This window comes from Diadema setosum, chromosome 12 (genome assembly GCF_964275005.1).
Source record: "Diadema setosum chromosome 12, eeDiaSeto1, whole genome shotgun sequence".
NCBI classification, from domain to species: Eukaryota; Metazoa; Echinodermata; class Echinoidea; order Diadematoida; family Diadematidae; genus Diadema; species Diadema setosum.
The window spans coordinates 36,062,316-36,078,891 of NC_092696.1; the positions used below are offsets into that span (position 1 = coordinate 36,062,316).

Genomic DNA, 16,576 nt, shown 5'->3' on the forward strand with positions numbered 1-16,576 from the left:
TTCGTCATATCGAAATTTTGTTATAACCGTGTTCGTTATAAAGGAAATGCACTTTACAATACCTAGCACTTCTGGCGTTTTGTCTTTTAGCTCCATTACTGAGGCCTTATTGCTGCTAACAATCAACTCGATGGCTCTCAGAAATCTGCGAGGGGGCTTTTGCGCCACTTCTACGTTGCATAGACTATGAAACAATCTTGCTGCACTGTGCTAATACCTCTGCAAAAATGTTTACCGAGTTATCCTCCTTCTCATTAATGTAATGTACACGGAAGTGTATGTTCTGCGGCTTCATACATGTATTAGTTCCATCGTAGATTGAAATATCTACTCTGTGCGTACTTCATGTTTCAAGTGCACGAATTTGTTTTTAATCTGTCATACAGTCATGTGTGAATTATTATCATTATTGTTATTATAAATTACGTCCCTATTTCATAGGTATGTAATATGTATATAACATAATAATGTATATATAAATATATCATTGATATATATAAACAATAATACATGTGGTGCTTGTGTGTGTAAGTGTGTGCGTGTGTTTAAGCTGCATGTAGCGATCATGAGCACTTTACTATGTCAACAAGGATACACTACCATTCGTATTGCTACCACAGACTCCGGGCTTTACCCTTGTCTGTCCGTTTTTAAATCAAGTGCACTATTTTGATGCATATAAAAGCGTGTTTCTATTTTGTTGTTTTTTTTTTCAATTACATTTCCTCAACTATTCAAATGATAGAAAATTCGTATCTATTAAGGAAACAAATCGTTTACTTTTTACCTTGATATTCAGAAATAAATTAATATTACCCACCTTAAACACATTAACTGCTGTTTTCAGCTGAATTATTTATATATGTCTAGTGGAGATTTTCGCTGACGTGTATTACAAATGATTGGCAGATAATCTGTCCATTGTTGTGACTTGTCTAGAAAATTAAAGGCACAAAATAACAACACCGTAATTTCAATTTTGTGTGTTTCCGTGAATATAATAATCAAGAAACGCACCCCAGGTAAAACCATTTGCTTCAGTGTGGTTAGATTCTAGTTGGGAGCGCATGTATAGCGTTAGATGAGATACCCCGATTCATTGAACTTGACTTTTCCATTTAATCAAGATAAACCGATGAATTCTATCACCTGTATGAATATTTCTTTGCGAAAAGGAGAATTGGTTCATTGAAGTCTGTAGATGAATCTCGAACAGTACTTGCCCAGTAGGAAAAGCCGTACTTGATTGTATGAAATCAGTATATACTGCCGAATCTAAGTTACGTTCCTACCAGGGCTTTGTGGGGTTTATCTTCGCCAAAACTCATGAACTGAAAATGGGTTACACGAACTTGATAGGGAAAAGAAATTGTTTTAACATGACAAACGACTTTCTCGTATACGATTAATGATGTTACATGATGTTAATGTTTGTTACTGGATAGTCGTTTCTCCGATTCATTGTTACGATTATATTGTTGGAGAAATAAGAGATAACCCGATGGGTCGATCTTATCAAACTGCTGGGGCCTCTTGAAATACAGGTATGCACTTAAAGGGATGATACAGTATTGGTGGAGATGAGAATTTTTGCGAGATACCAAGAAAACACTTATGAAATAGTACAGAGCGTATCATTTTAAGAGGAACTCAAAGTTTATTTGATGAAAATCGGGTTTGGAATGACTGAAACATCTAAAAACAAAGTAAAAAAATATATAGCGATCGTAATAAAATGTGGGTCCTACACTTTATTAGAATCACTCTGTTTTGGATATCTCAGCCATTTCAAAACCAATTTTCATCAAATAAACATTTAATTCCTCATGGAATGACATGTTGTACCATTTTTCATAAGAGGTTTCTCATTATCTAACCCCAAAATGTTAAAAACCTGAAGTTAAGTCTAAACCAAAACTGTACAAGCCCTTTAAGTGCTGAATCCATCGAACCTGAAAAAAACAAGGATCTTCATGTAATACACAGCCCGACAATTAGCGCGTGCTAAATCAGGAAACATTTTGGAATATTTGGGAATGAAAGCATTTATGTTATCTCTGATGATATTTCTGTGCAGGCATCTAGGAAGAAACTTTGTTATTCCCAATATTTCAAAGCAATGTGTCACGTGGTTTGGTGCCCTTACGTAAGTTTAAATTGTCGCCATGAGCGTGCAGGAGGACATTATTACTTTTAAAATTTTTTAATTTCTTACAGTACGACAGTGGGAATTATGATTCCATGAATGTGGAATCAAAGACACTTTTGGATCTTTCTTCTTATTGAATGACACCAATAAAAATAATGATCACATGGACAAAAAGACGAAAAGTTTAGATTGTTACTTTGTTTTGTTCTTTTTCTGACTCATATGCCCTATCTTCACATAAGCCAGTTCACAGTTCCACATTGCACATGAACAGAAAAAGGTCATTCGTACCAACAGGCATGTTGGTTTTTAAATTCACTGGAAGAGGCATTTGTGATATGTAACGATTTTAAAATCCTTTCAAATGCTGCTTGCGAGCACATCCACCTGACCGCAAAATTGGTATTTGGCAATATCAATGGAAAGAGATTGTTAATACAAGTACATTTAATGCAAAATACTGAAATGGTACTTTCCCAAATGTTAATTGAGGGATAATTCTTGTCATCTGCTCTACGCAAGTTCGCCCTTTGTTTGAACGTGGTTGATGAATCCTATACTTAAAGCTTACGCATTACGTCGCTCTGAAAATGAGTGAAGTGCCCCTAACCGACTGAGAAAAAAAGAAAAGAAAAGAAAGGTCATTAATTGTACCAATGTGCCCATGAGCTAACGCCGAACTGGCTTATTTTCTTCTTCTACATATCTCTCCCTTTCTCTTTCTCATTTTACCTAAGGTCATTCAAACAGACATACACGGAATCACAAGATCAACTTTTTTTTTTTTCAGGGACCTTTATTGATTTCAATCAAGTAATACATAGATAAGCAAACTTCAGGGTACCAAATGAAAGAAGAAATAATACACTTTAAAACTTTCACAATTCTAAAATTCACATAATTTTGCAGTATTTACAGCAATGCAATCTCACCAAACATCGACAAAGGTAATACCTATTATATCAATTTACCGTCAAAGTAACTTAACAGTGCCTCAACGCCTGTGGTGTCTGTCACAATGATTTGCTTACCTTTCATATACCCTGTACAGTGGGTATATATATGTATATATATATATATATATATATATATATATATATATATATATATACATATACATCTTGGAATTTTCCACGTGTTGGACTTCGAATGTTGTAATTATTAGAAGAAAGAGTCTCAAGTACGCCATGGATCCAACGATTACACAAAAATTTTATTACAAAATTTTCGGTCTGCCTCAGACCTTCGTCAGTGCAAAGACAATGATGGACAATGATAAACATGAATCATAACAACAATGCTATGCGCGTCATGCGCGTAGTGCGTTGCCCTGGAGCTGCGTTGTCAAGGAGAGCGCTGATACGTATGGGGGTATGGTAGAAAGTGAAATCTCAATGAATACTGAACTCAGACTCAACAAAAGTTTCAAGTGCTTGTTTGAATCATACTATGCTATATATACTCTTTATAAAAAATACATAGCTTTATATACGTCCTTGTAATAATAGACTTTAGCGACTCTATTTTTTTCGTAGATAAACTTCGAAGAAAAGACGCATATAAAGCATTGATTACAAATGGAGAAGAAATTAAAAGGAATGAGCTAATAATACAACTAGTTATTAGAGCATCTGTTTACTGTAAAAATAAAAATTGTATATATATATATATATATATATATATATATATATATATCCCTAGTTGGCACCTTAGGGAGACATATTGGGGGAAGTGTCTTCATTAGGGAGACAACTGGTCATTAAGGAGACAATTTTCGTGTCTCCATTGCGTAAACTGCCATTGAACATGTATATAATAAATTTGCATATAAAACAAACGGCAATGTCTTCCAAATGACCCATCTAGGAGTATATATATATATATATATATATATATATATATATATTATACGGATAATCAAGACATCATATCAAAAAAATAGTGTTCAGTACAAATATAATGAAATCTCAACATTAACTCAATTAAAATCTAACTCAACAGTTCCGAGCGTATGTGTATATTATATGCATGCCAATGTATGCTATATATACTATATATAAATACATTACTTTATGTATACATCCATGTAATATTTGACTTTTGTGACTCCAAAAAAGCATGTAAAGACGCCTATCAAGCATCAATCAAGCATCAATTACAAATGGAGAAAAACCATTGCAGTAAACAGATGCTTCGATATTTGGTTATGATTATTATGAGCTTATTTTTTCATGTTTTTCTCCATTTGTAACTGATGCTTGATTGATGCTTGATAGGCGTCTTTACATGCTTTTTTGGAGTCACAAAAGTCAAATATTACATGGATGTATACATAAAGTAATGTATTTATATGTATATATATATATATATATATATATATATATATATATATACAATTTTTATTTTTACAGTAAACAGATGCTCTAATAACTAGTTGTATTATTAGCTCATTCCTTTTAATTTCTTCTCCATTTGTAATCAATGCTTTATATGCGTCTTTTCTTCGAAGTTTATCTACGAAAAAAATAGAGTCGCTAAAGTCTATTATTACAAGGACGTATATAAAGCTATGTATTTTTTATAAAGAGTATATATAGCATAGTATGATTCAAACAAGCACTTGAAACTTTTGTTGAGTCTGAGTTCAGTATTCATTGAGATTTCACTTTCTACCATACCCCCATACGTATCAGCGCTCTCCTTGACAACGCAGCTCCAGGGCAACGCACTACGCGCATGACGCGCATAGCATTGTTGTTATGATTCATGTTTATCATTGTCCATCATTGTCTTTGCACTGACGAAGGTCTGAGGCAGACCGAAAATTTTGTAATAAAATTTTTGTGTAATCGTTGGATCCATGGCGTACTTGAGACTCTTTCTTCTAATATATACATATATGTATATATATATATATATATTATATATATATATATATATATATATATATATATGTAGAGTTTGTTCTCAAAAACCGATAAGTCCATATTTGCCAAATGGACTTATTTGCGATTAAAAGTCAAGAAAAAAAGAGAGAATGATAAGAAAATTTTTGCTTCTTTTGACCATAACTTCAAAAATGTACCTTTATATGTAATTACCAATATATCATTTAAAAGGTATCATTTTGTACTTCATGACAGGGACCGTACTTCAAAATCTTCAAAAATAGACTTATCGGTTTTTGCGAACAAACTCTTCATATATATAAAGGTAATCCAACTTTGGAGGTCTACCGTTTCATAATTGTCAGCTCTTGAGAGTGCAACGTTGGTTGTGGGGAAATAACTTTTTCTCTTTCCATTGATACCTAATTATGTTGACAAATGTCATACATGACTTAGCACATGAACTTTAAAGACAACATTGACAAATTGCACGTCTTCCAAGTTTGATTGTTATCGCGAAGGAACAATACATGTATCGCTGAACGGATGTGATCTGTCATAGCAAGTGGTAACATCCACAGGCCGGCCTGCATGACTGCAGGTTTGTTTTTTAGGGTTTCTTCTAACCTTTTATGATTCGTAACCTTCAATTTGGCCACCGTTGTTGATAACTTGGTCAGTCCGACAAAGGCTGAACCATTATCTATTTTTCTGTCTTCATATTCAAGACGTGGTTTGGCGCTGCGAGCTATGTGTTGAATATGGACAGTTAAAATGGACCATGTGGGTTGGCCTTTAATAGTAGGAGTGACCACGTTATCGGACCACTTATTGTCCTACATTAAATAAAAACAGATCTCTAATATCTAACAGTTTATTAGAACCAAACAATACATATGTATGAGAACGTATGGGAAAACAACTAATGACGCGGAGGGATTTCTACTGCAAAAGGGACACTCTGTGCAACAAATTCTGGTCACTGTTGCCCCAAACTAAGGCTCCATGAATCAAGGCAAAGCAATATCAATGACGAGTAGAACTCGTGCCAATGAGTCATCTTCGCTCATTTTCAATGAAAGATTTCTTTTTGAAACACAACATTAATCTATAGCAACTATATTAAGTAAAAATGTATTACAAATGTAATCAATCCATAATTTCTAAGAAAGTTTATCATTTCCAATGACACCAAAAAATTAGAATATGAAACTCTTAAAATGAGAGTCATCCAAAACTATGTCTGTACATAAAGTGCCGACAGTATTACTAAAAACATATATTTTGTTTTTTAACATTCAACGATAACTTATCAGCTCTAACCCAATTTGTTACTTTTTCAATTCGCTATCAACTTTTTGTACAAGAACATCATTATCATTATAAGCAAAAAAAAAAAATACATTGGTATCGTCAGCAAAAATAAATGTATACAGGAAAGTACTTCAGATACTTTACACAAATCATTGATATAGATGATGAATAATGGCCCTAGATTGACATCGACGATCTTCGTAATGAAGATGGCGACGATCATAACAACATTTTATAGCAACCTCTTGAATCTCTGGTTCATAGTGCCTTGCTCAAATAAATTTTTATCTCGTCAATAGAGGTGTGTTCAAGAAGAGGCAGCAGGAATAGAAAATGAAGGTTGTCCATAATGATGTCAACAAAATGAGTGAAACTTCCAATCTGCGTCTGATCCCTGCCAGTTCATGATGCCGATGTAATTGATTGGTCGAGGATTAGGGTCAGTCCATTCGAAAAACGGAGCATCGTTGCCGTAGCGACCGATAGCGAAACGCCCGTTCGTGAAGTTGAGCCAAAAGCGGTCGAAATGATGCCTCCCTGACAGAGCGCCCTCAGCGGAAGAGGGCGTCTTCTCGTTCGGCACGGTAGAATGAATATATGAGCGCCAAATTGCAGTGCCGGTATTATACCATCCACCTAAAACTGTTCGAATGAACACAGAATATCCGTTACGATGATAAAAAGGTAGAAGAACAACATCAATGATGATAGAACCTCAGCAAAAAAATGATAAAGAGGATGGCACTTTTGGCGATTTGGTGGTTTATCACCGATATAGATTTCACCGCCTGATTTTAACATACGACGACAATGCAATAATTTTGTATTCAATGAAGATTTTCCTCTAATGAATATGGAAGGGTTTGGTGAAAGCGAACCCAATACAAACTGACAAATGCAGTACGTGTATAGAGACGCACATTATTGTGTTGCTACAATAGTACAGAAACTTACTGAACGGACCAAAACTCCACCCATACCACTTAAAGATACATTAAGTAGTCCAAGGCGGACAAGGCAAATGTTTCCGACATGTTTGTAAATTAACAAACATGTCGGATAAAAGTCCCACTGGTTCCTTTTTTTCCGACATGTTCTTTTAATTTACAGATCAGCAGTTGCGACCTTAACAACTTTAATTTGGAGAGGGAACCAAAGTGAAGAAACTCGCGTCTGAACCTTCACCCCTCTGAATAATATCTTTCTTTCATTTAATATGCCTTGTCCGCCTTGGACTACTTAGCGTAACGATGTCGGAATTTCGGAGCTTGGGTATTTGTTCCATGTTCATCGTGTCACTGCCGGCAACCAGGGGCAGCCTGGTGGTAGTGTCGCTGGCCGGAAAGCAGTATGATGACAGGTTCGATACCTGTCATCATACTTGTTAATTTACAGATCAGCAGTTGCGATCTTAACAAATTTAATGTGTAGAGGGAGACAATGTGAGAAAACTCGCATCTGAACCTTCACCCTCTGAATGATAGCTTTCTTTCAACATAATACTGGTAAACAACGCACACAAAATGTCAGGAAATGACAGAGAAAAAATTCCTGGATTTCCACAGCTTGATATTGATAGGAAACAACTTAAAATGAGTGATTAGTGAATAATTAGTGGTCATGTAAACATTGATAAATTTTGTTTGTGATCATAATTCTATTAGCACAGGTAAATGTGTTATTCTATCAAAAAGAAAAGATGAAGTGCGTGCAATGGTAAGTCTCCGATCGTTCCTAAGATACGCTGATCCAAAACACATCACCATTTTTCCTTGCTTGTGTGTATGAAATAGAATGCATACTGGGTGTAAGATGGATCCTGATAAAGTAGCAGGTTTAAAGAGCCATACAAAGTGCGGAAATTCGAACGTTTGATATACAAACATAATATGAACCTAAGGTCTGAATTTGAATGTTCCAAGAGATGAACTCCAAAATTTTACGTTGTGTATGTATATATGTGTATATATATATATGTATGTATATATCTATATATATATATATATATATATATATATATATATATATATATATGTACATTTTCCGGCATAATACGATTTCAAGAAAACCAACATTTTGAATCTACATACTTCGACGAAATACAGGCCTGCTTCCAAATTTCCAATCAATTTTTGCAAACCTTGGATGATTTCATGTCAGTGACTCTCTCTTTTTTTTAGGTATACTTTATTATAGTCATGGGAGTCAATTTTCATTATAAAGAAAAAAAAACACAACAACAACAACAATGTAATTCGGCTATGTCATCAGGATTTCGTGTTGATGGAATGGAAAATACATCAGTCAAGCGGAAATCAAATATCAAACGACCCCATGCTCTGACGCGCTCGTGAGGAATCAGAGATTAAATGGTAGCTGAAGATCCAGACATCAAGCAGGAAAGCACTAAAAAGTCGTAATGCTGAATGAATGACAAGTCTGAAGATTGAATGCATGAAGCAATATTAGTAGAACACATCAGTGAAAGTTTGAGGAACATTAGACAATCCGTTCAAAAGTTATGAATTTGTGAAGTTTCAGCTCAGTCACTGGTGGATTTGTAGACTACTACAGCTTGTGATGACACATGTGTAGAACGATGTAAAGGAAATATAAAGAAAACGCAACATATTTCAACTTTTCTCCGATAATAACATAACACTTTGATCACCACCCTCTTTCAGAAGGCAAGGACATATCAATAACGCTTAATATACACGAATGACAAGTCGAAGAAATGTGCGATTTTTCAGAAAAAAAGTAAGATTTTGTGAAATTCTCTTTATATTTTTCTTATATCGTTCTACGCATGTGACATCATACACCGTGGTATAGTCTCCTAATTCAGGAGTGACTACGCAGGTCGATACTTTAAAAATGCATAACTTTTGAACGGATTGTCCTATTTTCCTCAAACTCTCACTGATGTGTTCTACTAATAATTATTGCTGCATTCACTCAATCCACATGTCTATAGAGGTGGACTTGTCCTTTAACCATTTTATACCTACCGATCTCATACATTTCCGCTTGCTGACTATCGACGGTGGACAACGCCAGGCGCGCTGAAAAGTTGGAGCTGACCTCAAAATCCAGTGACGTCATACCCGCGGGGATGTGCCATCCGGGAAATGTGTACAGTCTTTGGGTCCCTTCATCTGGTGTGTGGAATACGTTGCAGGCTTTATTTGATCAAAAAACAAAGAAAAATGAAGACGTGTCGGAGGAAACTACAACAGATTTTAAACATTTCTATTTAATATGTTTCGTGGTAAGGACGCATTCGAATAAGCATGATCAAGACACAAAAAGCACTTTTACAGAATGCATGTAGGCTGTGTTGATAGACAAAGCTCAAAGCATCCACAAAGGAAGGTAATATTACTAAAGTCAAGATTGACTAAGCATACACACATACAAACATGAAGCCATATAGTAATTATATTAATAGCATTATTTGTCTTTGTATGAAAACACATACAAATGTGAATGATTACGTCTTCTGAAGCCTGCGGTATAATTTTCCTTTCTTCTCAGTTATGTTTAAGACACAGTCACGAATAAATATTGAAAGCGTGGCCTTCTCAGTTGGGGTATAAAAAATGGAACATGATAAGATAAAGTAACGTATCAAAAACAAAAGAATGATAGGATATTGTTAACCAGAGTTAGCACTTCGATTTTGTTGCGGCTTTACCATAGGGCACTGTTATTGTGTGTTCTTTTTTTTTTAACTTGCATCGGAAGATACCCATTTGTACCCAAGGATCGAAGGGAAAATTTGGGCCATACAAAACAGTACCATGCACCTCCAAGGAAGCAAACACATCGATTAGAACTCAAATTGAAAACCAAGAGCATAATCCAGCCTTTACCATGATTTATAGTTCTGTAGTTATAGTTTGAAATTATTACCATGATATAATAGGCCTAATAACCCTTTGAAAACAAGTTGCATCAAGGACGTACTTCACATGAGTTCTTCATACAGTAAGTGTTGATCTCTTACCACAGTCAGCCCCAAAGAAGTCAGTACTGCAGGTGCATGCATAGCCGGTAATGGTCTCCGTACAAGTGCCTCCATTTTGACAAGGTGACGATCTACAAGCTGCAAGAAGAAGAAAGGAATCTTCAATTTGGTGCATTTTCTTTTTACTAGCTCAGTAGTACCTCGAGATAAAGTATCGTTTGTTTGTGTGGGTAGTTTCTAGAGCAGAGCATCCATTACAATCCTGTGCGAGAGTATTTACTTGTACAGCTGTTTTTCGATCAGCAATAGGGTGGTCAACAAGGAATTGTGCTATTGCAACACTTTGTCAGGCACTGGCGTAGCCAGGGGGGGGCGATGGGGGCGGTCGCCCCCCCCCCCCCTAAGATTTGGACCGGGGATTTGGGAGGCGGAAAAAAAATGCGTGTATACTGTATGCATGCACATGAAGCGGGTCTCCTTTGCAACCTTTCATCAAATAAGATATTTTTTGAATATTTCACTCAAAGTGTGCACCAGATCGTTGAATTTCAATTCAAAATATGCAAAATCTCTCGTGCTTGGGAGGGGGTATCCCCCTCCCAAACCCTCCCCCTCTGTGCCTCTTTCCCTAGCTTAGTACACTTTTTAGATTTACAAAAAAAAATATGAATAATTCTGAGTGCACAAGACTTATCACTTATATTCCGAAAACTCAAGGTTCCCTCATGTATAAGGGGAATTTCCCCTTTTAATCGACCCTTTCCTCCCTCAGCCCCCCCATCAGTTTTTTTTGTTTTGTTTTTGTGATTTCCCAAATGTTGATTCCATCAAATATGCGTATACGAGATATCTCAATTTCAACCTTAAAAAGGCAAAAGCTCCATCGGAAGGGAAGGGTGGAGATAACACTCGCCCATGCCTTCTCCCTGCTCGCCCGCCCCTCCCCCCCCCCTTCCGCCATGCATAGAAGTAGACTGTGGCTATACCCAGATCGCTTTATTTCAATTCTAAAAACGCAAAAGCTCCGCGAGCGGGAGGGGGAATCCCCCTTCCCCTAAGCTCTACCTCACTAGACTTTATACATACACACAGATGGTGCACATTCGGAATAAGAGCTAAATTCCGTGATTTTAACGCTTCGATGAAAAAGTATTGCACCAAAAATTTGCACCAGATCGCTGAATTTCAGGTCTGAAAACGCAAAATCACCTTCGTGTGGGAGGGGATATGCCCCTATCTACACCCTCGTGTGCATGCTTTTTCTGTTTGATTGCTGAACTGCAGACAGCGTTCATGATATTCAGTGTAAGAATTAATACAAGAAGATTGTTTAAATGATATACCATTTTATAGGCAAATTGTTCAATAATAATCTACACTAAAATATACTGCAACCTTAAACAAGTGGGACTGTTTCAACTCGTTAAAACACGCAAAAACATGCATCATAATAATTGCACCATTTACAACATCAAAATGCAAAAAGTTCTTACCGTGGCAGGGGGGACACCCCCCTCCCACACCCTCCCCTCCCCCCTCGCTCGCTCCGCTCGCTCGGGTTCAGTCGCGTTCATGATATTCAGTGAAAAGAATTAACACAAGAAGTGTATTAAATTGTACCATTTTATAGGCAAATTGTTCAACAATAATCTACATCAAAATATACTGCTACCTTAAATAAGTGGGACTGTTTCTCGTCGATAAAACGCGCAAAAACATGCATCAAATTGCACCATTTACAACATCAAAATGCAAAAAGTTCTTACCGTGGCAGGGGGGACACCCCCCTCCCACACCCTCCCCTCCCCCTTCGCTCGCTCCGCTCGCTCGGGTTCAGTCGCGTTCATGATATTCAGTAAAAAGAATTAACACAAGTACCATTAATATAGGCAAATTGTTCAATAATAATCTACATCAAAATATACTGCTACCTTAAACAAGTGGGACTGTTTCTCGTCGATAAAACGCGCAAAAACATGCATCAAATTGCACCATTTGCAACATCAAAATGCAAAAAGTTCTTACCGTGGGAGGGGGGACACCCCCCCTCCCACACCCTCCTTCGCTTCGCTCCCTCGCAGACTAACCGCCCCCCCCCCCCCCTAAGATCAAATCCTGGCTACGCCGTTGTCAGGTGATATAGTGACGTTGGTAGTGGGGATAAAAAGTGCCATAAGTTGAATGTAAGTCATCCTGCTACCAATCTTCATTTTGGCCGGCAGCGAGAAACCCCTTTTATAGTGCGTAACACTATTGACTTAATAGTCGCCATCAACCGATCGTGTATCAATTACAACTGAGATGTTCCTGCAGAGTTCCGCAATAAAAGGGAGATAGGAAAAGAGCAAAGAAACAGTGATATTTTCATACACTTCCAGTCCACCCACATTCAAATACACAAACATGATTGTACCTGGGATGGTCGATCGAAGACAGAATCAGAAACTATGATACAAAGACCATCCATTTCGAAGTAACATTAGTACTATGATTAAATGAATTATGAAAGTTGAACGATTACTCCCCTTATAATCTGAAAAGTCCTTAACAGAAAACCCGTTTATGTGCTCTACCTTCCAAGCACTGTTTTAGACTTGCCTCTAAATAGGCCTGCCTACACCAGTTGTGCACACTCTCAATGAAACCGAATTTAACTGAAAAAGTAATACAAGCAAATGAAAAAAACAAAAAACAGCAAGTACAATGGCTCACATTCTTCCCTCTCATCTGCATTCTTATTTCAGATTTCCCCCAATATTTGATGATTTTATCTTACATTTTACTAACATAATCACATTTTCTGAAGGAACAGAAGGGCTAATGCAGATTCTTTTAATAACTTCTAAGAAGAAGAAGAACATAAACAGCAAATTCCCACAATACTGCCTCTATATACTCACCAATGGGAAACATTTATTTACAATAAATAATTTCCATGCCTTGTAAAAAGTATTTCATCAAATTATCTTTTTGGTCTATAACCAAATGCTATATCATTATTTTTACATTTACAGTGGCCATCAAGCAAACTAGTTTACTACAATGTCTGTGTTGTAATAACAAAATATGAGATTTCTTTTAAGGCATATGCCACATTAAATTAGCTGTGCTTTATTTTTCCTGCATCCCTCATACCTTGTACATTTAAAGATAAAAAAACTACAACTGTCTAAATCATCACAAACAGCATATCACAACACAGTATTCATCTGATTCACATTTGCACACACCCACCACTAACACTTACACTCACAGCGTCCGTAACAATATGCATCTCCATAATCTAACAATGGAGTCCTCCCCACCCCCCCCCCCAAGTATTATGGAAAAAAAAGCCTGTCTCATGGCGATTATAAATTGAATGACTCTCATACATGTATTTTTGGTAGCACTGTCGCGAAACTGAATGATCGAATTTATTTTGTACTCTTGCACCCAAAGTGCGAAATTAGACTGGAACACTCAGCTTACAACTTATCAAAAGCTATCGTGATTAAGGGTATCGCTGTCATAATGGCCCCTGGAAATAATGAGATACGTCACAATATGTTTATACATGCAAATGCACTCACTTTCTCTCTCTCTCTTCCCCACTCACCCACTCTTTCTCTGTCAGACACATACATATTCCATCGATAAAACCACAAAGCAATTATGATCATTATATTGAAACCACAATCAATAATTCACCACATGCCTGCCATATCATTTCTTTCATGACTGCGTGCTGAAACGAGTTGAAACTGAAACGCGTAGCTAAACCATCGATGAACTTTTTAAAGGGATCGCACAGTTTTGGTTGAGACCTAACTTCATGTTTCTAATTTTTTTTTTTTTTTGCTTTGATATTTAACACGAAACCTCTATGAAATATGAAAGAGCATGTAATTCCAAGAGGAATTCAACGTTTATTTGACGATTATTGGTTTTGAAAAAGCTGAGCATATCCAAAAAACGGAGTAATCTTAATAATACGTCGGACCCGACTATTATTACGATCGCTTTGTTTTGCTTTGTTTTTGAATATCTCAACCATTCCAAGACCGATTTTCATCAAATAAACTTTGAATTCCTCTAGAATGGTATTCTCTGTACTATTTCAGAATTGGTTTCATGGTGTCTCACAAAAAGTTAAAAGCAAAGCCCAATCCTCATCTCCACCAATACTATACATGTAGTTCCCCTTTAACACTTAATTTTACGAACTTCCCCTCCCTCTGCAATATATATATATATATAGTATATATAAGTATAATGTATATATGAAAAGTTTTATCGCAAAAAGAGCTAACTGCATTCTTCTTTAGCTGAGATATATGTGATTTTAGCTGCTAAAACAGAGGAAATAATAAGAAAATACGGGATATTTATAATCATAGCTTCTAAAATATTCCTAAATAATTGTTATGTTACCTAGTGAGGTGTCACCGGAAAGGTTTTATTTTTTCTCTATATGACGATGGACAAACTTAAAAAATGTTTCAAAATGACACAAAAATACATTACATATGCGCATTCACGCAAATATGACCCTTCATCACAAAATCAACAGAAAGTCGCCACACACGTATTTTTAGTTAAGGGCAGATTCTGAAAGAGCAGACTAATCTTTAAGATGATGTATAACTCAATTCATATGGACTCCCCTAACCTATCTAAATACTGGATAGAAAGCACACACTCTGAAAAGTGTGAACTGAGAAAAGAGGCTCTGAAGTACAGAATCTATTCAAGCGCTTAATCTTTACCAAGCCGTGCTAGCTGTGTGATGAAAGGGACAAAACAGTGAACCACTGGAGCAACAACAATGAAGGGATTATTAGATTAAGCTGAAATTTAGCATGCTCTATCAACACATTCTGTCCAAGATTAATGCCAACTTTCAAAGTAGTTAGTAGCATTATCCTTTCAAAAGTTATTAGACTTGAAAGTGAAGAGTATGCAAAGGATTTCAAAGGGGCCTCTGAGACATAACTGATCATTCTACTCTCCGCCAAAAAATGGGTTGTAGAAAAACTGGTGAAAACATACTTTCCCATTCATGTTATGATCCCAAACTAAAGAATATTGTAGAAGGATAGCTCTTTCAGAAAATATGAAAAACTCAAGATTGACTCAGTTTTTAGTCCTCACATAAAATCAAGGGGTGCGACTTTTTGTTCGTTTTGTGATGCACGGTCACGCACTCACTTTCTCTCTCTCAGAAACACACACATGTCCTCGATAAAACCGCAAAGCAATTACGATCTTCATATTGCAACCACAATCCAGATCTTAGATGACCTTTTGGCTTTACCTTCTACACTAATTATTCAGATGATAGCATACAATAATACAGAGACTCCAACCCCAAGCACCTTCTGATCTGGAGATTCTCCCGCCCGAAACCCCTAGCAAACGGGAGACTCCAAGTTGATGTGTGCGGAGCACGTGTAGGGTTCTAGATGTTCTCTGGTGCTATCTATGGCTTATTTTTTTTTCCAACATACGATAGCAATAAGTAAGAAATCCTTTCCACCGGGAGACACAGAGCCAGGGCGGGAGAAATCAAATCTCCAGCAGGAGAACGGGAGATTTTGCAAAAATGGGTTTTCGGCGGGAGATCTCCCGTCGAAAACGGGAGAGTTGGAGTCTCTGATTATAGTTGAAAAATAATATGAGTGATAACAATAGTACCGTGCTATAATTCCAGAACTTTACATAGCATGCCTAGTTACCACTCCCTTTTTCCCTATCTCTCCTAATGAGTCAAATTTGCACTAATTTCACACATATACATAATATGGATAAGATACAACAGTGGCCCGCAGAGAGTTAAATGATAACAAAGAGAAAAAAAAAAACATGTAGTCAGATATATCCTAAGCAGACTTAGACATTGACATTTACGATATAGGCATATAAACATTGTGAGTCCAAGTAGATTTTTGTTTTATTGATTTCCCAAAAGCACAATTATCATTTCGTTTTGTTATAAAGCAATGTAATTATCTCATTGATCTGTCACCATGACAACATCCCCTGAAATGTCATTTGCCACCAACCCATCAGCAGGCACACAGATTACGATCATGCAGTTTCACATGCAATTTATTATTTATGCTAATCATGAGCATTTCAACGTTCCTATTATTATGTTGCCATGACATTGTCCTAACAGATATTGAGTTACACGCATCTATTATTGGACATAGGCATGGTAAGAACCCAAGACACTATCGATTTGTGGTATGTTTGGACAACGAAATCCTCTTG

The 16,576-nt window shown here is 36.5% G+C and overlaps 1 protein-coding gene across 1 annotated transcript in view; it reads right to left on the minus strand.

Moving 5' to 3' along the window:
- Window positions 1-6,706: 6,706 nt before the first annotated feature.
- LOC140235921 (C3 and PZP-like alpha-2-macroglobulin domain-containing protein 8) overlaps window positions 6,707-16,576 on the minus strand; it is a 63,526-nt gene continuing 53,656 nt past the window's right edge. Inside the window, exons 3-5 of the mRNA XM_072315914.1 lie at window positions 10,361-10,459; window positions 9,363-9,533; window positions 6,707-6,993 (exon numbers count right to left, since the gene is read on the minus strand). Coding sequence (XP_072172015.1) covers window positions 6,707-6,993; window positions 9,363-9,533; window positions 10,361-10,459 — 557 coding nt within the window. The remainder of the gene's footprint in view (window positions 6,994-9,362; window positions 9,534-10,360; window positions 10,460-16,576) is intronic.